Raw genomic sequence first — 21,693 nt, 5'->3', positions numbered from 1 at the left:
AGAGATATTCAAGCCCTGGTGGCTCCTCCATGGATAAAGATGGGCCTGATTAGCCAAGAAGACATCCTTGAGAATGGAGTCTTGCCATTTAGTCTTTGAGGGGGGTACATACCCTATTCTGGTAAGGTGGTTTTCTGCCCCTTCTGCAATGCCTGCTGCACTGAGGGTCTTGTCCAAAGCCTGTCAAAATTCATGGGAATTGTTCCATTGTGTTCAGTGGGCTTTGACTGTCCCCAGATCAGGGTTGCATGGCCCAGTGGATTTACATAGCTAAATAACAGAGAAGTAGAAAATATTCTTGCAGTATCTCTTGTGATAGTAGCTGTCTGTAAAACACTGATGATGTTAAGACTTTAAATTCATGAACCGTCTAAGCAATAATTTCAAAATAGCATAAGATCATCTGGCTGTATTTACACAAGCATTTAATTAGAAGTTGCTCTTAGTACAGGGGTGTGCACAGTGGGGGGCAGGCCTCCCTGGTGGGGAGAGGGGGGCATGAAATTTTGCCAGAAGGGGGCAGCATAATTGGCTGGTAGGTCTCAGACTCATCCATCTTGTTAAAAATGTTGAAATTTGTTACTGTTTGTATGGATGTGTATTCACATTTAGATACCAATTAATAAAGTTTTTACATTCTACACATTTTCTTACATGTGCTGAAAGAGGATGTGAACATAAGTAAAATTTCCATTGGTTTGGATTATGTTAGCCAGATTGGCGGCCCTGCTGTTGGCAGGGATGAAAAGTGGGGCCCAACATAAAAAGTTTGCTCACCCCCTGCTCTGTACTGTTATTTAGCTGGAATTTACCCATACGTGTCTTCTAAGAGCCCAGTAAGCAGTGGAAGTGTTGGTAATGTGCTAGACAATATCGACCTCCTGTGGTCCAGCAAATTCTCTTGTCCAGCACTGGTCAGGTCCCGAGGGTGCCAGACAAGAGAGGTTCAACCTGTATTAACCTAGAAGATGAGACTCTTCTGATTAGACTGCTGCCACTTCGATAACCAGTCAGCAGAGGCAATCTCATGAGCTTTTCCTCCTGGCAGTTTTGGAAAATTCCAGAATCTACTGGGGGAAAATTGCAGATCTGTTATTGTGCTGTTTGTATGAAGAAATGCCGTTATATCTGTCAAAGGTGGCCTGCTTAATCCAACTTGAGTAGTGCTGGGTGATGATATAGTAAATTTCCTGAAAAATGCATGTGAGGTGGCACCAAAATTATTTGTGCAGTCCACAACTAGGTTTAGGAAGGAAAAAAAGTTTTGACGATGTGGAAATGTTTGGGTTCAACATTTTCATTTTGAAACATTTTCCTTTAACCTTTTGTTTTGAAGCAGCATTTTGTTTTGAATCAGGCCAATTTAAATAAAACAAGAGTGAAAAAACACATAGGAACAACCAAAGCAAAAAAAAAAAAAAAGGTTCAGTTTTTGCTCAACCAAATATTTCTGGTAAAGCCAAAACAAGTTTTAGTTATTTTGATTTGGTGAAAAGAAAAATAAGTCAGATTTCACTTGAATTTAAATGATTTTTATTTACTTATTTATTTATTTTTGTTTGACCCTTGAAACAAAATACCAATGATTTTCCATCTGACCTCCAGGGCTGTCACTAATACCTGTCTCATCTCCTCCAAGATGTAAAAGACATAATAGGCCCTATTGGGTGCCCTAAATTTGGTTGCAAGACCCCCTATGTCCTATGGCACAGGGGAAAATGGGTTTTAGATGACCTTGAATAATACCAGGGCAGTGAAGAGCTGGAAGAGGAAACACCGAAAACGAAGATTTTGTATACAGACCTGTTGTGCTCAGTACCCCAGAATCTAAGACAGCAACGAAGGGTCCTGTGGCACCTTATAGACTAACAGAAAAGTTTTGAGCACGAGCTTTCGTGAGCACAGGCTCACTTCATCAGATGCTGGTCTTGGAAATCTGCGGGGCCAGACCAGACCAGCATCTAATAAAGTGAGTCTGTGCTCATGAAAGCTCATGCTCAAAACTTTTCTGTTAGTCTGTAAGGTGCCACAGGACCCTTCGTTGCTGTTACAGATCCAGACTAACACAGCTACCCCTCTGATACCAGAATCTAAGGACACATTTCACAAGGAATAACCAGGCAGAGAAAAATACCCATCACAAAAATATATATGGCTTCTACCTAGGGGGACCACACTGCCCTATGGCAAATATGGGACACTGGCCAATGGGGGGGTGGGGCTGCTGTCCCATGTCAGGGCGCTTTGGCAATGGGAGCTGCTGTTCTAGGGTGAGGCACCAGGGGTGGGTGCTGTGCAGCCTCTGGTGGGATGGAGTGGAGGATGGGGGCTCCAGAACCCCCTGGTGATGGGGTGTTCCAAAGCCTGCTGGCAGTGGGAGGTGGGTGGGGAATGAAGCAGGAGCTGCCTCCCTGAGGTGTGGGAGACTAAGGAACAAGGCAACAGGTGCTTAGGAGTTGCCAGGGAAGGAGGCAGCCACCTCGTGGTGGAGTTTGCCAGCAGTGGAGGCTACCAGTGTGGGGTGCCAGAGAATGGGGCAGCTGCCCAACAGAGAAGCTGCCCTGCAGCAGCAGCTGCTGCCACAAGGTGCAGAGCTCCAGGGAACAGGGCAGCCACCCAGAGGAGGAGGTCCCTGGCAGGAGATGCTGCCACCCCAAGACACAGGGTGCCAGGGAACAGGAGCCCCACTAAATATGAGACAGCTTAAATAAGGGACTGTCCTGGGAAAAAGGGGGATGGATGGTCACCCTACTTCTGCCTGAAGCTTTATTAATAGTTTTACAAAATTAGTTTCGTAGGCTATATCTAGATTGCAGGGTTTTGTCAACAAAACGTCTATTTTGTTGACAAAACCTGCAGACCATCCAGATTGTGACGTGTGTTCTGCCACCAGCTAGTTGACAGAATGGAGTACTATTGTAGACAGCCATACCCTGCTCACCACGAGGAAGAATGAGAGAGATCTTTCCACAAAACACAGGCCTGAACATTCCAGGGGTCCTTCTGTCGACAGAAGAGGCTTCTGGGATGCTGCACAGGTACCCCAGTGGACACAGCATTCAGCACCCTCAGGGCAGGTGCCGATAGACTGACAATTACGGCCACATGGCCAAGGACGTGGCTGAATGGAGCCACCCCCACCGCACCCCTGAGCAAGTGAGGGCTAAAGTTAAAGATTTCAGGCTGGGGTACACTGGGGCCTGGGATGCAGCTGGCCAGTTGAGGATAGAACCATCATCCTTTCCCTACTACTGGGAGCTCAATTGGATCCTGGTGGGGGGCACCTCGCCCCCTGGCCTGAACCTCGACTCAGAACTCAAGGCCCCCGCCATTGAAGTGGAAGCCCATGGAAGAGGAGGAGCAGCCAACAGAAGGCTAACCCCTGCAGGAGCTGGAATCTGAGAGCAGCAGTCTCATGATGGTGCTGGGCCCGGTCCCTGGCAGCCAGGCCACCTCCTGGGCCTCCTTTGAGCTTGACAAGAGTCCCTCCAGTGAGTGCCCCATGTGTCACACATCCCAGGGCACGGGGTGTGGGAACAGATGGGGAGCACTGTGAGCATCACTCAGCTGGGACCTCACACTGTGTTCCCAGTACATGGAGCCATATGCAGCAGAAGTGTGCACCACCTGAACCCAGCAGGCAGCTCAAGAGCATGGGTGGCATCCTGCTGCCAGGCTCATGGGAGGCCAGATAAGCATCACTCCCCAGGGAAGGGACGGCCCTCCCAGCACCTTCCTCAGCTGAAAATAGGCTAGTCACAAGGGTGCCAGCCTGGTCCCAGACACACCGAGGAGAGTGGCCCCCAGCACACAGGCATGCCCCCAGGATCAAGGCAGCAACCACTCCTGCAGGAAGCACTTGAAGCCGCAGGTGTGTGAGTGGGCCCCTGGGAGGGCTAGGCTGCTCCCAGGTCACCCACCATCTATGAAGGGTCCTCTCTGTGGCTGGACACCCACCTTGGCCTCTACCCCATTGACTGGGGGTGGGGGTGCACAGCTCTCAGCATGGTCCTGAAGGCACCTCAGAGCCCCTGTGCAGCAGGGTCCACTGCACAAGCCACACATGGCCTAGCTCCCAGGACTTCCCCATCCCTTGACCCACGGGGTGTTGGTCAGTGCTCATGGTGGAGGGAACGGCCTCAGGGGCTGCATTGCATGAATGACTCACTGTCTCTTCCTCTTTGTCTTCCGTATGGCTGGGCCTGCATCAACTGACCACGATGCCACCAGGCCACCCTTGGAGCTGGTGAAGTTGCTGGAAGGTGCATGAGGAGCCCATGTCACAGCACATTGCAATGCTCCAGGACATCCACTGCACGCTGGAATACTGTATCAGGTTGGATGTGGAGTGGCAGTCGTGGGCATGGGAACAGTTAATGTCCCACTGTGATGCTGCAACCAGTGTCTGGCAGGACATACCAGCCCAGCTGCCTGCAACCACTCCCACCACTCTGCACCCACCTGCCCTCCTGCAAGGTGCCCTGGACACCCACCTGATCCCCTGGGCAATGATCATGGCCCCTTCCCCTGTCTGCTAGGCTCCTGTGTTCCCCCTGCCCACCCAGACCCCACTGCAGCCCCTCCTCATCCATACCACCCCCTGGTCCTGGCCCCAGCCCACTGCTGTCAGGAGCCCCAAACCCACTGTGGGAGGAGATCCTGAGGCAGATGCTGCTCAGGGTCCTGCTCTCCCTCGGGGTCATGCCCCCCTCCCATGTTCTGAGGCCCCCCCTCCCCTGGCTCAAGCTCCCCACACGTTCTGGGGCCCCCACCACTATCCCAACCCCCATCCCCCCCGCTGTAAATATTCCACACTTCGACCATTTTTAATGTTGCACATCTCTTTTTGGTAAACAGTTTTACAAGGCGGTTTTTCTTTTGTACACATCACTTTTTTGTTTATTAAACCCAGTTAATTGTTCACCACATGTGCATCCATCTTCATTGCGCGGGGGCTTGGAAAGGGTGAGGGGGCAAAGGGAGAGGTTATGGTGAGGATGGGCTAGGCTTGTGGGCCTGAGGTCCCTGCTGGAGGAGCTCTGGGGAGGTTTACTGTGGTCCTTGGGAGAAGGTCTCCCTCAGGGCCTCATGGATCCACAACCTATCATATGGGCCTGGTGGATAGCGGCTGTGCTTGGCTGCTCATAGGCATGCCCCTTGCAACCAGCCACTGCCCCCTACCACAGGAGGAAGGCCTCTCCTACTCCTCCACGATGTTGTGTAGGACACAGGGAGCCCCCACAATCTGGTGGATGTTGCACTCCCCCACATCGAGGCAGGTCAGCAGGTATCTGAATCATGCCTTGAGGTGGCTGAAGGCGCAATTGAACCACATCCTGGCATGGTTCAGGCACTCATTGAATAGTTTCTTGCTGAGGTCCAGCTGTCCATTATATGACTTCATCAGCCACAACATGAGGGGGTAGGCCACATCCCCCATGATGCAGACTGGCATCTTGATGTCCCCAACCACCAGCTCACAAGCAGGGGGCAAATGTGCCCGCCTTCAGATTCCAGCACAGGCTGGAATTGTGGAATGCATGGGCGTTCTGTGCTCTACCCATCCACCTAACATAAATGTCCAGGAACTGTCCACGATGGTCAACCAGGGCCTGCAGCACCATGAAGAAGTGGTCGTTCTGGTTGATAACTTGGCCACACGATGCTCTGGGACCTGCAACGGTATGTGGGTCCCATGGATGGCTCTGACACAGTTTGGGAACCCCAGGGCAGCAAATCTGTCCACGACCTAGTCAGTGTCCTCCAGATGGATGACCCTCTGCATCAGGATCAAGTTGTTGGCCCTCACAGCCTGCAGAGGGAGGTGACTGAACACATGACAGGAGGGAGTACCTGGGTTCTTGAGGGGTCCCTGGCCCCTCCTGTCTGCTTTCCCCCCGATCTTTGCAGGAGCTCCCCCTGTGAGGCTGCCCTCCCAGCAGCAGGGATGTGCGAGGGTGGGATATCATGAAGCTGTGTAGACAAGGCTACCTCCTCTTCCCCCCTCCAACCCTCATTCCCCCAGCCTTGCTTCCCAAGGGCCCGCTTTTAGCAGGACATCTCCCCCTCCTTGTGTGGGGACCACTGCCCAAGAGTGTATTACTTCCATAAGGAGAGTCCCAACAGTGGGCTTCCCCATGCCAAACTGGTTGCCTATTGACCAGTAGCTTTCAGGAGTTGTGAGCTTCTAGAGGGCCGTTGTGACCCAGTTCTCCATGGGGATGGTGGGCCGCAGCCAGGTGTTGTCTCTGGAGGGCAGGGGCCAGGCACAGAGCTCCAAGAAGGTGGCCTTCCATGTACAGAAGTTTTGGAGCCACTGCTGGTCGTTCCACTGTTCCATGACCAGCCACTCCCACCAGTCGGATCTGGTTTGGTGACGTGGTTGGGGGGCGGGTGCAGCTGTGAAAGTCCTTCAACTAGGGTGAAAGTCCTTCAGCCAGGGTGCCAGCCCAGAGAGTGGTCTCAGGGTCAACCTTGGTGAGGAATAGGAGGGCAACCACCAGAAAGTTCAGCACTAGCTGCAGCATGTCCATGTGGGACCATCACATGCCCAGAGGCAGCTCCAGTGGCATGGCACCAAGGGACTGGCTGTGTCACCCACAAACAAAAGGCAAGCACAGCAGGCACAATGAGAGATCTGCTGTCCCTGGCAGGATGGCGAACCTGCAGCTGGGGCAGAGTTATGGCTGTCCGGAGCGGTTCCTTTAGGTGCTTTTCTTCGCAGGGCTCCGGCACCAGCACCCTGAAGGAACGGGTGACCTGCAATCCGGACTGACATGGTTCTGGGTGGTGGTTTTGTTGAGAAAGCAGCTGGGCTGTCTGGCTGCTCTCTGTCAACAGAGCAGATCACTCTTTCAATGTGCCCTGCTGTCTGGACATGCTCTGTCGACAAAAATTTTGTTGCAATGTATCTTCCAACACACTTCTGCCAACAAATCCCGGGAGTCTGGACATAGTCTTAGTATGTGGGCTACATCTGGTGCCCATGTCAAGAAGGAGATTCTTCAAGCTTTAATTAAATAATTCTCACTGCTCAGCCATACGTGGGTGAAGCTAATCCACTGGATAAATAATTTTAAAAGCCATTGGGCCAGAGAGAGAGAGAAAGCACTCACCTGGTATGTGGGACAGCCAGGATCCAGTCTTCCCGTCTCCAAATATTGTCCTTTTACTCTCTTTTTTATTTATGCATTAGTGCTTTAAGATTAGAGGCTGAGGAAACCCTACAGCAGAATATACAATAACCCAGTGGCTAGGACCCTCACTAAAGAGGTGTCAGATTATGAATTCAAATCCCTTTTGGCCCTCAGGTGATGAGGGGACTTGATCCAGAGATCTCCAACATTCCTGAGGAGCATCCTAATCACTGGGCTAAAAGCTGTGTGCAGCAGCTGCTTGCAAAAACAGCACAGGTACTTAACTCCAGTAGAGGATTTGCATCTGAGAATCCTAAACAGAGGGATCCTCAAGCACCTATTTCAGTGAAAATGGTAGGGAATGAAAAAACAACCCTTGGCAAAATACCTCACATTGGCTAGTTTAGGCAAAGAGCCAGCCCGCATGTTAGCTTTGTAAATCCCATTCTCAGGCAGCTCTTTCTCCCCATTCATTATTTAGGGAACCAACATGCCTAACTCATTTTTGTGAACCATAGTGATTTTCTAGGTGCCAAAAGTTAGGTGTGGCAATGCTGTGTGTTACCTCAATGAATGCCCTTTGTGACTCTGGCTGTAGATATTTACAGTCATTCCCTAACCAAGAGGGGGTGAATTTTTTCTGGCTGATTAAACCATTTGTTCCTGAGCTCCTCCCCTTCATTCTTCTGCAATAAAACAACCACTGAGAAAGCCATAAAACACAGTTGCTAAGTTATGGACTGTACCCTTAGAAAAGCAGCATCTCTAGCTGCTGAATCATAAGTACCAAATAGATTATTAGAGGGTCCTTCTGATACTTGGCAACCAATTGAATATACTTTGATATCAGGGCATTAATATCCTGTGAAAGTGATTCATATAAACTTCATTTTGCATTAATGAAAATTGCATCTGTTAATATAATACACAAAAATCTCTCCTTTATAGCTAGTTTCTAAAATGCTTCAGTCGGTTATTTAATGAATTAAGTGTGAGTGATTTGCATACGTGAGATTTGTAAAGTATCAGATGAGTGAGTTTGTTTTCAATCAGAGTATGTTCAAGTTGATCACCATCGTATGATGCAGTGATGTTGATCTCAAGGCAAGGCACCACAGCTTCTGAGATCCAGCCCTGGTACCAATAAATAGAGTGTGTATGTCATAATGGGAAAGAATAAGCTGACTTTGGACAATGGTGAGACGTATGATGGCCTTTGTTCTCCATAGTACATTACAAAAGAGCACTTTTGCAGATGACCTTACTGAAATTACTGTCGTGGGAAGTTGTGCCATGCCAGTCTTTCTTCAAAAGCTGAAAAGGTTTTTTTTGAAAATGTAATGACAAAGGACAGTGTTTATTGCCCTTGTGATTGGTAATAGCAGATGTGATTAGCTGCTTATAAATCAAGATGATTATTAACATGGTACAGCTCTTTAGTTACACTATTTCTTATCATTATCTGATTAATCATTAATGTAATATATCTAATATTTTCAGTAAAGGATTAAATTAGTTTTTTACTGCTGCCAAATTTCCCTTTAATTTTAGTGTTTACATTTATCAAGGCTAAAGGTGTCTTCCTGCATCCTTCTAATATATTGACTTTCATGCTTGGAAAGTGGTCACGTTACACGCTATGCCCTTCCCCTCCAGCCTCTTTTTATAAACTAATGCCATTTAAAATTTGTGTAGGGCTCGTCTATACTAGCTTCCTACTTCAAAGGGAGCATGGTAAGTAGGGTGTTGGGAGGTTATTAATGAAGTGCTGCACTGCATATGCAGTGCTTCGTTAAGCTAATTCTCCCTCCGTGGCAACTCCAAAGTGCCAGATTGTGTGTAGCTGTGGCACACCCACCAGTACTTCAAAGCACCTGGGCAACTTTGAAGTCCCTTTGCTCCTCAAATTTTAGCACTGAAGTTGCCACAGAGGAGAATTAGCTTAATGAAGTGCTGCATATGCATCACAGCACTTCATTAATAATCTCCCAACACCTTACTTACCATGCTTCCTTTGAAGTAGGAAGCTAGTGTAGACAAGCCTGTAGTGGCTTAGGAAGACTTTTCTCAGATCAGAGATTTGGGTATAAATCCTTGTAGTTCGGTAACTGCGCCAAGGCAGGCTCAAACCTGGGACTTCTTGTGTATCATGCAGGTGCCTCTACAGTTTGAGCTGAAAGCTAGTTGGTTCTCAGTTTAGGCTGGAGAGGATGATTATTCTTTCTCTGAAGTGGTCTAGGTGCCACCACTTGGGACAGTGAAGCACACATAGGTATGCGGGTTACACTTCCACAGACTTTATGTATGGCTGTTGCCAAGTCACTTCACCTCTTTAGTCAACTCCATCTGTAATAAAATAAACCAAGTAAGAAATAGAAGACCAGTCAGAATGCTCTGTTTGCTCTGTTAAGAACTGCACTGGCTATCAGTTACTTTCTGGATGAAATTTAATGTTCTTTTGGACCCATAAAACCTTGGTTATTTTGGAAACCTCTGTGTGTTGTATAGAGGCAGACATAGTTCAAGTGCTCAGACTAACATCCTCCTGGTTTAAACAGAAGAGGTACTGAGGTCTGAGGTTTCTTGATATGTTCCTTCAACTCTGGAACCCATTTTCCTTGCCTTGCTCTGCAGAGCTGTGTTGTCTTTCAGGATGTACTTAACTAAGTCTTTTCCACAGACAAAGCATGCAGATTTCGATCTTCAGAGGTTATAGCCATGTCCACTCATCAGCAGGTTACAAGCTCAGGAGGCTACGATCCTAAATGACCAAAAATTTCAGAAATGTATAAATAATATTGACATTTTAAAAATATAATCAGTTGGACTTTTCAGATTCAATTTTCACACAGTACATTTTGCAGTAGGTTAGAATTAATTCATTAATGTAATTTTTATGAGATTGTAAGTAAAACACTAGCCCCCAGCCACAATTCTAATGTATTCTCAAAACTTAATAGGGACATTAGGAAGGAAAAGAAATGCTGGTTGTTTTAAATTTTGTTTTTAAAAGGACTAGTAAAATATATTGATTAAAAAGGACTTATGGACAGGATAATCATTGCACATCAGGGATTATACTAGACATGGTATATGCACTGCATATAACTATTTAGACCAGCCTTTCAAAAATTAAGAGCACTTGTTTATTAAAAGAAATATTAGACTGCATTGCTTTCTGGAATTTGTTGGATCCTGTCACATTAGCATACTGCAGTTTCATAAAAGGGATTCCACCTTACTCGTTTGTTAACCCCACAGATTTGTGTAAGATATTTTTCCCCTGCAGGGAAAGAAAGAAAGAAAGAAAGAAAAGAAAGAAAATGGGGAAGGCTGTGAGTGTGGCTGAGTGGACCTAATGCTACTCAGTGCCTTTTTCAGCCTAATTAGAGGTAAATAGGTGTGCTTTTTATGAAGAGAGAACCAGAATAAGAGGAATTCATGAAGGGATGGATATTGAAGCCCTGACAGCTTCTCTTTTCTACTGGAATTAAATGCTAGCCATGATTCACACGGTTAAAGTTATACTTATATAACAAATCAATATAAATAGCCAGGCATCTTTAGGTGGCATACATTTATTTTATTTATTTAATTAATGTAATTTTTAATGAGCAACTAAGCTTCTAATGAACACCAAAGTTACTAAGAAACCCCCAAGGCCAGAATTAATAGGAAAAGGCTAGTCACTAAATCTTCACTTATGATAGAACTTTGCTAATGCATATTGATAATTAGACAAACTATTGTGAAATATTGAATGTTCTGAATCTGTAAATGAACATGTAATTTTAGGAAAGCAATCACACTACATCCCAAAGTGTATTTTATTGATTTTGTTTGACAGTTTTAGTTCCCTTTTAAGTTTCATAATATATATCGTTCAGTATGTTTTGTAGAAACACACAAAACTTTTATACATCTGCTTTTAATTTTTTTAGAGAGAATAGGGTTTTGGGTACCAGCTGTAAGGTGTTTGGATTAGCACACTGTAGTTTAGCAAGGCTCTATTGTGCAGTAGCCATTGTTTAAAAAGTAAACATTTACCAACTGCTATAATCTGTGGTACTGAGGTAGCACAGAATATCTGTATAGTGTAGTTAGAATAGGAAATAACTGCAGAACCTCAGTTACTGGGAAACATTCCTAAATGTTTCCTTTTTTAATGGTGACCACTGTCTGTGGTAATACAGGTTGAACCTCTCTAATTTGGAACCCTCTCATCCACTAACATCCGTAATCTGGCAAGATTTCAGTTAACTGAACGACCACTTCAAGGTCTACACTAGGAACTAACTTTGAAGTTAGGCACTACTTCAAAGTAGCCAGTAGAGAATCTACACACATTTTCCATTACTTCAAAGTTAAGTAGGGAGCCCATCTTTGAAGTCCTTGCTCCATTCCTGGGAATGGAGTAGTGCCCTGCTTTGAAGTAGGGTGTATGTAGATGCTCCACATCAAAGTTATTTTTGTAGTGTAGACACAGCCATCATGACTGTAGCCAAGTTTTCTGGGGTCCTATAAAGTTTGTTCGTAGCCACCCGTCCTGGCTGTCAGTGTTCTGTGCTGTTATTTAGCTCTAATTTTCCTCTAAATGTCTTCTAGGAGCCCAGTAAGCAGTGGAAGTGTTGGTAATGTGCTAGACAATATTGACCTCTCACAGTCCAGCAAATTCTCTCCTGCACCAGTCAGGTCCTGAGGGTGGCATCGAGAGTGGTTCAATCTGTATATCGTAATATTCTTTCTATATTAAAATATAATAAATAAAAATGAGAAATCGTAATAGGAAGAATGAATAGTTTTTACAGTGTGAGGATGCTGACACAATATAAATAGGTACAAGTATAGAACTCTCTGACTTACTCAATAATGTCCATTTCAATCTGTTAAATTTAGTCGCTATTTGATGGCCACTGTCAGAGTCAGTAACCCTGATCTTCTAGCAAGGTTGATTTTTTGAATATTTTTTTACAATTGTCTAGTTTTACTTTTAGATGTGGAGTTTGTTAGTAAGGTTTTTTGTTTGTTTTTTTGTTTTTTAGAAAACCTTCTTACTTTAAAAATAAAATCTCTTTTGAAAGATCGTGCCTAAATCTTGTTCAAGTTAGGCACCTAGTTGTACATGCCTCAATGGCATATAAAAATCATTTTTTTTTTCCTGTGGCAGAATAGTAATTTTTCGCTAGCTCTTAATGTCTTTGTACTAAGCAAAGACCTTAACTATTTAAATATTTAAACTCAGTGTCACTGTGAAAACATACATATCTGGGTAACAGCATAATGATAACCCATGGATTTAATACAGTGCTTCAGAGTTAATAAAGCTTTATATTTCATCTATAAAATACAGGTTGAACCTATAAAATCCGGGACTCTCTGGTCCAGCAATAGCTGTGGTTCAGGGTGACCATGGGCGCTGCTGAACCAGAGAGCCATGGAGCCCTGAGAGTTGGGGGCTGGTAGATAGGTTGACCGCAGCATCCGGCCACAGATCCCAGGCCCTGCCATGGACCGCCTCTTCCCTAGTCCCAGATGTGGGCCATAGCTCCCCAGTCCCTCTGTAGTCTGCTGCTCTCTGGCCCCTGCCACAGTCTGCTGTTCTCCGACTCCAAAGGGACCGGAGAGAGGTGTTGTATGGTGGGACCGCTGAGTGGTGAACCACAGCCAGGGCTGGGGAGCTGGGGCTGGGGCTGGGGCCAGGGAGTGGCATCCTGCGGTGGGGCTGGGGAGTGGCGTCATTATCTGCCTCAGAGTTTGAGGGTGTAGGGGGGTTGATGTGCTAGCTAACTATACATTGATGTACTTTGAGTGTTAGGTGATGAAGGGGAGAGAGGACAGCTTCCTAGCAACAAAAAGGATGTTGCATATTGTCTTAAAAAGGAGATAATTTCAGTCTCATCTAGTTACAAGTGCCTTCCAATGATAGCTTCTGTAAATATAAAGGTCTACCAGCAGGGGATCCCCCTTAAGAAGTGACCAACTTTTAAAATCTGTTATGCCCCTGGCAAACATTGTTGTCATGTACGTATTTTGCTTGATCATTTTGGCAGGTTATGAAAGACTAAATGGTGCAAACATGTGGCAGATGCTGTCCTCATGATAGTTGAGGAGCCTCTGAGCCTCTCTTGGTAGCATGCCAGGTTCATCTTGTACACCGAAGAGCATTATACTTTCAAGCTTTCTACAGCTTGCCCTTAGGGACTACTGTTGAAGTGGTAATAAAATTTAAAATGAGGCTCAGAAAGTCAGCTTGTTGGTTTGGCTTCAAGTAATCTTTTTCATTATTAAACTTCACCTTAATGGAACATGTGTTGTATCTTGAGAAAGTAAAACTAAATATGCTTGTTAGAAAGGTGTTTCTGTCTTAAGGATAAACTTCCACTGTCAGAGATGGAAGACCGGCTGATAGGAATAAGGGGATTTCAACATTTGTGGGGTCCTTTCGAAAAGGGTCCCATGTAGACGAGCCATGCGCAGTCCAAATGCGACAGTTTTGAAGTGCTGTGGCCGGCAGCATGCTAATTAGGCTTTGAATATTCATTTCAGCGCCTCATTGGCATTCTCTGATTTGGCCAATAGCATGGCCCTTTCAAAATTTTGGCCAAATGTAGACACAGCCTCTGTGATGGTTGCATTTCTCCACTTGAAATGAGGCAAAGTAATTTCTGTATTAAATAGATGGCTATTGATAACTCTAGTGAGCCAAGCATGAAAATAGAGACAGGAACTGTCCACTTCCCAAGTAAACACACTTCTGTCTGAGCACATACTGTAGGTTGATGAAAAATTTTAGGCCTTAAGCTGCCAGACCTAGAAATGTTGGAATGAACTGTAACAGTATGAGTATCTGAAAATGTAGTTGTCAACTCAACTGGTAATAATAACACTTATACTCAATATCCTCAAAGCATTGTACACACATAATTTAATCCTTGGAACATCTCAGCAAGGTAGGTCAGCAGTTTCATAAAAGCAGAGTGTCTAAAAGGCAAGCCTCAATCACAAGATAAAATCAGTGTCAGGGCCAGAATTAAAACTTGGTATTTCCAAACTCCCAGGCTGGGGCTCAGATTACTGCAATTTTTTTCTTGCTTAATCGCTGTCTCTCTGTTCAAGCAGATTTGCCAGTAGTAATTACATAACTAGAACTAAGACACTCGAGCTGCATCTACACTAGAAGCATCTGTCTACAGAAATTACTGTTGGAAGAGATGTTCCAACAAAACTTCTGTCGGCAGATTGTGTCTACACATAAAAGCAGATCGATCTTTTGATCTGCTCTGTTGACCAAAGAGCTCCCCCCCCCGAGTGTCTACATAGCTTTTTTGTTGATAGTTTCTGTCGACAAAATGCATTTTGTGTGTAGGCACTCTGCGAGTTTTGTCGACAAAACCCTTTTTGTCTACAAAACTCTCTAGTGTAGACATAGCCCATATGAAAATACAGGAAAAATAGGTGGGTATAACTATAGGCGGATTTGGCAGTGCATGTTAGAGTAATATGGGCATCTTTAATTATCTTGGCATATTTTTCTTTCCCATTTAATTTTTGACATTAAATGAAAAAAAAGTTGAGATGAGTTAATTGTTTAAGGACTTGTCTACACTAGCTCCCTACTTCCAAGGGAGGATGGTAAGTAGGATGTTGGGAGTATATTTAACAAAGTGGTGCAGTGCATATGCAGCACTTCATTAAGCAAATTCCCTGCCCCACCCCCCGGCAACTCCAAAGTGTTAAAGTTCGAAGTGCTGGCTTGCATGTAGCTGCGGCTCAACCACTGGTACGTTGAAGTGCCCGGGGTACTTTGAAGTCCCTTTACTCCTCAAAATTTTGAGGAGTAAAGGGACTTCAAAGTTGCCCAGGCACTTTGAAGTACCAGCAGTTGAGCCGTGGCTACACATGAGCTGGAACTTTGAAGTTTAACACTTCGGAGTTGCCGCGGGGCAGAATCTGCCTAATGAAGTGCTGCATACGCACTGCAGCACTTCATTAATAAACTCCCAACACCCTACTTACCATCCTCCCTTCGAAGTAGGGAGGCAGTGTAGACACAGCCTAAATGTTTTGGGAAATTGTTCATTACTATATATATATATATATACACCTTATAGGGATCCGATGAATGTATCTTAAAGTATGTTTTTAAAAGAGGCTCATGGAACTGAGTTCAGCTCTCATAAGATTTCACACCCAAATATAGAGATGAATTCAGCCTTGGTAACATGTCAGCAGTGCACAGCAAGGTGCTCCCATGTTTGTCAAAATGGAAAGATAAAGATGAGTAACAGTAGCAGTAAATAATTACATTGTGGAAACATCCTTCATTTTCTTTGGGGCTTTATTGTGCTGGGTGCTGTACAAATACAACAGAGACAACCCTTTACCTAGAGGGCTTATCATCTAAAGAAACAAGAAGATGTAGGGAAGGAGATGACCATATAACACACAAGTGGGTAGGTATGGTGAAGAACTGGCAGTTATCTGCTTGGGTGTTGATTGATTCATTTATAATTGAAGTCCAATGTAGTTTTATTTATAGAACAGTTGCTGATAGGAAATACCACAATTCAAAATTTTAAAGATTAGTCCTTTTACAAAGCAATGAAATGTATATTTTCTGTGCAAATTGTCATTAAAATTATGTAGAAACAAATATATTTATTGAAAGGACATTAGACCAAATCCCACCAGAGTTACACATGCAATATCACTTATTCATGGAAGCTGATGTGAATGGACCACCAACTTCCAATGGCACAGTTCATACCTAAGGATTGTGGCCATAATCTTGCAAACATGTACATGATTATTATTATGCCCTTCATTAATCTGAGTGAAATGAATTTGACAGAAGCAAAGCTAAAGATTTGCATAAGTGTTTGTAGGATCAGATTATTTATCTGATGTCTGCTTCAATAATAAGTCACACTTAGTCTTGTTCTTTCTCCAGTGGATCCTTTTAACTGCCATTAATAGTAATACGGTAAGCATGCACACATTACACAAGGTATTTTCTTTGGTTGATCTACATCTTAATGATACCACAGCAATTATATTTATTATGTAGGACATACAAATAAACATTTTTCTTTGTCATCCAGTTGTCTCTAGCTGTATTTACAGCATCTATTTATATATCTCATTATGCCATTGTGATAAATAGATACTTCCATTTTTCCAACTTTTCACAGAAAAAAGTGTAATGAATGCTTTCTTTCAATAGATAAAATATGAATGTTAAAATAGTTCGTCATAGAATAGATTCAATTTGGCTTCAGTGAACTAGTGGAAAGAACATAATGCAACACTTGTGGTGGCCTGTTTTTCTGTCCTTTATTAATCCAGAAACCTTAATGATGCACAACATTTGTGTCATTGTCTACACAAATTTAATTTGTTTATGCAGGAGTTCAGTTAATCCTGCAATCTGCTTTTCTCAAATGAGGGCAGATAATGGAGACACCGTTCTTTACAGGTCTTCAGGCTTTTAAATTCTGATAAAATCAGGATTCTTCACTGGGTCTTGCCACAGCTCTGAATTAAGCCACTTTAAATGTAATTACTGAAGCTGGCTGTACATCAGGAACATCCATTAAAAGAATTGATTGACCATGCTGTTACAGGAGGCATTTTATGAACAAACGATCATGATGGGTCCAGAACTGTAATTTATAAAAGCAAAAAAGCAGGTAAATACTTTATTAGTGGTTAATGAGAGGTTCACTAGATAACTAAATTTCTTCTTTTTCAAACAGCTATTTCAGGGAACCTTGGTCCATGGCTATCTATCATGATCGGTTTATTGATCTTAAGAAAGAACTGCGCCAAATCCTAATATCCAGCCAGGTAAGAAAAATGAATAGCAAATGTGTTTTGTTGTTGGAGTAATTTATTATTGTTGAGCACTTAGGTTTTTGCTCCCATCTTCTGCCCTAAGTTTTACCTGTTTTCTGTTTTTACGCAATTTGGAAAGCCCAAATAGACATAAAGTCCATGCAGCATAAAGGGAGATTCAGTAAATAGTGAAAAAAGCTAATTTTAATTATTTTTACAAATCTCAATGATGCTGATGAGGTTTTTTACGTTGTTTAAATTGCTCCCATTTCCTATGCAGAGTTTTTATGCCACTTACATATTTGTAGTGCAAACTTGACATGGAGACTTGGAATTCCCGTTGCTTTAGCAAACTCTGCTTTCCATACAGTTAGTTTTGTTTAGTTTTGTGTGTAATGATAGCACCCTAAAATGGCAGATCCTGTGAGCTGTAAATCTTTCTATAAATACCAATGGCCACAAGCTATGTAGTTGATAAAGTGACACAAAATGGCTTTCCTGTGATAGGTGAAATTCCCAAATATAGAGGTGAGGAAAATTATGGCATTTGCTAATGCCATTTACACTGTAAACCTGAGCATAAACGCATAGTCATTTCTCTCTTTTTGCAAGTGTCTGCCCTGAGGCCATTGAAGCCAATGGACAGGTTGCCACTCAAGTCAGTGGACTGTAGATCAGTCCCAAAAGGCACAAAGTTGTTAACATATAATTGTCTCTAAACAGAATTTTTTTGACAATCTAAAGCTTGGTGCTGCCTACTGGGTGATTTAGTGCTCTTCTACACACCCCTCTACCCACCCCTTTTGCTTCTGTTTTACATATTGTGATTCTGTATTGCTGTACTATTTTAATGGGATGGCTGCTTGCTGCAAAGTTAACTATGTACTGAAGCAACATCAGCCTAGTCCCTAAGAAAGGTTAAAATAAAATACAAAGGGGCTAGATAGTATTGATTCTTCTGTTGTCATATCAAAAGTACTTAAGTGAAGTATTATTTTTAGACTTTCTTGAAAAAAATGTATAAAGAACAGAATATGAAATTCGAAACAAAATATTATGCCTGATGGATAGTAATTTTTTGCTCTGATTGAGCTGTGCTTCCTATATTTTAATGTAAACAGCTGATCTCTTCTGTGCTATCTGTATTATTGTTTATGGTCAGCCTGGAAAGGATGTCTTACGTATGTCAGAATTATAGACTCAGTCATACAACCTGTCTCTCATGTGAATTAGTACATGTACACATGCACCTTCCTTCCCATTCAGATGATTGGTACGACTCTGATGAATCAGGATTACTGACATGAGAAAGGGGTTACATGATTGGGTCCTATGTACCTGACAGGGCAAATGCACATTTGTCATTCTCTTTGTCTATTTTTATTTTAATTGGTATGTTTCTATTTGTATTGGTATATTAGAATCAATAGAGTGTGTGTCTATCCACACTAGCAACTCACGTCAAAGTTAACTTCGAAGTTAGGCACTACATCGAAGTAGCCAGCAGAGAGTCTACGCATATTTTCCCTTATGTCAAAGTAGGGAGTCCAACTTCAAAGTCCTTCCTCCATTCCCAGGAACAGAGTAGTGCCTGACTTCGAAGAGTGGGTGTAGATGCTCAGCTTCGAAGTTGTATTTCAAAGTAAGCAACTTTGAAATTATTTTTGTAGTGTAGCCACAGCTCAGGTGTAGTTAATGTATCTCGAATGAGTGTGTGTGTGTGTACAGCACTGACACGCTATCACGGGCTGAATAAACACATACTGCACCCTTGGAATATAACAGAAGTGTCTTTAAATTGTCTTTATATAATTTGGGACTTGTACAACCAGGACCGTTATTGTCTGTTGCTCATATTCCAGTTGACCAAGACATTTAAATATCTGTTCAATCAGATGCAACAAATAAGTAACGTAGTAAGTGAGAATGTTTGAAGAGCATTGTTACAGCTGAGAACATCCGAATTTCTATGTTGTGGTTAGAAAGTGGAAGTCACTTATGTATCCTAAAATATAAAACTTGACAAGAAGTATGGTAAGAGAAATTAAGATATGCAGAAGAAACAAATTAGAGTCATTGTGTGGACCATTTCTGTGAACTTCCGTTTAAATTCTCTGCCATAACATTGTATTTATTTTATGAGTCTCTTACGCATAATGTTCTTTGTCTTTAAAAGACTGCTTATCATGCGTTCAATATTTACCTATTGTGTGGGATACCTGCAGGTATTTCAACATGTGGAGCTCCATCAATGCAACATCTCCCCTTGCTTGGGATTCTCAGTGGCAAACCCTCTCCTGGAGTTAGGTACCTAGGCTGATTATATTAGAAGTTGTGAGGGAAGAATAGAGAACATCCTGCATGACTTTAAGCCCCATGGTTAGGGTGAGATGTGGGAATCTCCAACTTCAAGGAGGACAAAGAAATTTGAACAGAACTCACAAGGTGTATGCCCTAACTAATGGACAATGAGATATTCTGGTGTTGGGTTTCCTCAGTCTCTCCTGTTGAAGTTTTTGCATTGGGGATAAATAATGTTTTAAAAAGTAATTGGAGCAGGAAAACTAGATCCTGAATCTTCCACCTTTCAGTGACTACCAGCCTCGTTATCTGATGCTTGTGTGTGCTCTCTCTCCCCCTCTGGCCCAGTGAATCTTTCATTATTTATCCATACGAACGACTTCAACAGAAGAACCTTGGGGAGTGTTACATCAAAATATATAGCAGTTAGGACACTCACCTAAGAGATGGCAGATATCTGTTCAAACCGCATCCTTCCTTTAACCATGATGTTAAAAATTATGAGGGAAATTCTCTCCAAGTCACTTTGTGTAAGCTTCCATGTTGTGGCCTGATCTGACAGGCAAATTCTTAGTGTGTTTTACAGATGGGGACCTGCAAGTGAGTTAAGCAGAGGAATGTTTACCTTCCCTGAATTCATGTATTGCTCTGGGGCTTACATGTCCAGACATTTAAAGCAGGGCTGCAGTGCATATGCACAGATAGAGAAACATAAGTTCCTGGGGAACTTTCATTGCAAAACATAGGCACTAAGTGAGTTCAGGCTCTTACAAGGTTCAGTGGTCATTGAGCGGGGATTTTGTGAATCCCAGTGGGACCAGATTCTGGGATTTAGGCACCTAACATGGCAGTTATGGCACCTTTAGTCAGACTGTGAATCTAGACACAGCTGTTAAAGTATTAATAGTAAATTGTATAGTCTACATGTGCAATATTAGCTTTTCAAGCATTTATTCTCAGTAAGAACTACTAGCCTGATTTTCAGGTGGCAGCTGAAGTTGATTGGAAAATCAGGTTATACATTACTAGCAAATTTGACATTAAAAACATATCTGGAAATTCATTTGCTGAGAAGTTCAACCATTAAAATTGTTGTTTCTTGCCCAAGATCTTTGTCAGTGATATTTGTATCCATCTATATACACACAGACATGGTTGTCTTTTGAACTGTTAATTGGTGAAAGTTTTCAGTTCAACAGATCAATTTTAAACAAATTAACACCAGTTTATGACTTTACAAAGTATCCTTTGAGCCATTAATGACACCAGTGGGACCAGATCAATATGGTGTATTGCAGAGCTGCCTTTCACAGAGGTGCTCTCCCCCGCCCCTCCTAGCTAGGGGCAAAACCATGTCATGAGCTCTCCCTTTGTGTTCCCGATGGCCATTGCCACCAACCACCCCCTTCCTCGTGCAAGGAATGTGGCAATCATTGTCGCTATATTTATTGCCAGGATTTTGATGGACCAGCCAACAGGGAGAATGAAGGTGAAAGGCAGGGTTAGTTGTCTGCTTCAACCTATTGGCCTCATATTTCCAAAGCAACCATTCCTACTTTATCTGGTGCCTGAACCTCTAAGACTGTTGCTGACCTAGGGCCACCCAGTTGTAGACACCATTTCCATCTCTTACATTTGTTTTTCCAGTGCTGTTGGACATAGTGGTGTGCATCCAGCTTGCCTGTCACTGCAATGGAAGCTGGGGTAGCGATACCTGCTGGCCATGTTTTATCAAGACAGTCAGTGTTAATTCCTCTGTTCTACAGGGGGATGGCCCTCCTTCCTTGGAACAGCTCGTGCATCAGATAGTGGATGGCGAACTCAGTCTTTCTGAGAAACCCAAGAAATACCTGAAGAGGGTCTTTCAGCAAAGCATCTGCAAGAGACTGGTGGAGGAAACCATCCTCGGGTATCTGAACTACAACCGTTACCATCTGCCTATGTATGCGTGGCCAGGGATTGTGTAGCCCTGATTGGCGGAGGCTGACTTGGCAGGGCCCCCAGCCTCCCTGCAGCGTGAGCACGAAGGCGCCTTCCAGCCAGCGCGATGCCGCCTTCCCCTGGTTTCCCACTCAGCCGGAAGCGCGGCGCGATCCCCATGCAAAGCCGGCCTGGCTGGCGGGCAACAATAAACGCCCGCTCCGCCCCGCGCTGCCTGGCTCGCGTTTCTCTGCTCCGCCGCGCGCCTGGGTCCCTCGCGGGGCCCGGGCGCGGGCCCGGCCGGCAGCCCCCGCCCCGCTGGCAGATGGCCGGTGGGGGCCGCACGCCGCTGCTGAATTGTTCAGTCCCCGCGCGCCTGCCGGGCCAGAAGGTGCCTGCGGCGGGGGGAGGCGCCGACGTGACCCAGCAGCTGCGGGGTTAACTCCCCGGCTTCAGGCGCCTCGGCAACCCGCCGGCCAATCGCTGCTGGCGCCGCGCTCCG

General features: G+C 44.1%; 1 protein-coding gene across 1 annotated transcript in view; it reads left to right on the top strand.

The window, feature by feature from the left end:
- The window catches only part of CFAP61 (cilia and flagella associated protein 61), a 253,647-nt gene extending 232,250 nt beyond the window's left edge, over positions 1-21,397 (top strand). The window contains exons 27-28 of the mRNA XM_074988390.1: positions 16,892-16,982; positions 21,038-21,397. Coding sequence (XP_074844491.1) covers positions 16,892-16,982; positions 21,038-21,238 — 292 coding nt within the window. The 3' untranslated portion in view covers positions 21,239-21,397. The remainder of the gene's footprint in view (positions 1-16,891; positions 16,983-21,037) is intronic.
- The last annotated feature ends 296 nt before the right edge of the window (positions 21,398-21,693 follow it).

Source organism: Carettochelys insculpta, chromosome 3 (genome assembly GCF_033958435.1).
Source record: "Carettochelys insculpta isolate YL-2023 chromosome 3, ASM3395843v1, whole genome shotgun sequence".
NCBI lineage: Eukaryota > Metazoa > Chordata > Testudines > Carettochelyidae > Carettochelys > Carettochelys insculpta.
This window is presented reverse-complemented; position numbering and strand designations above follow the sequence as displayed.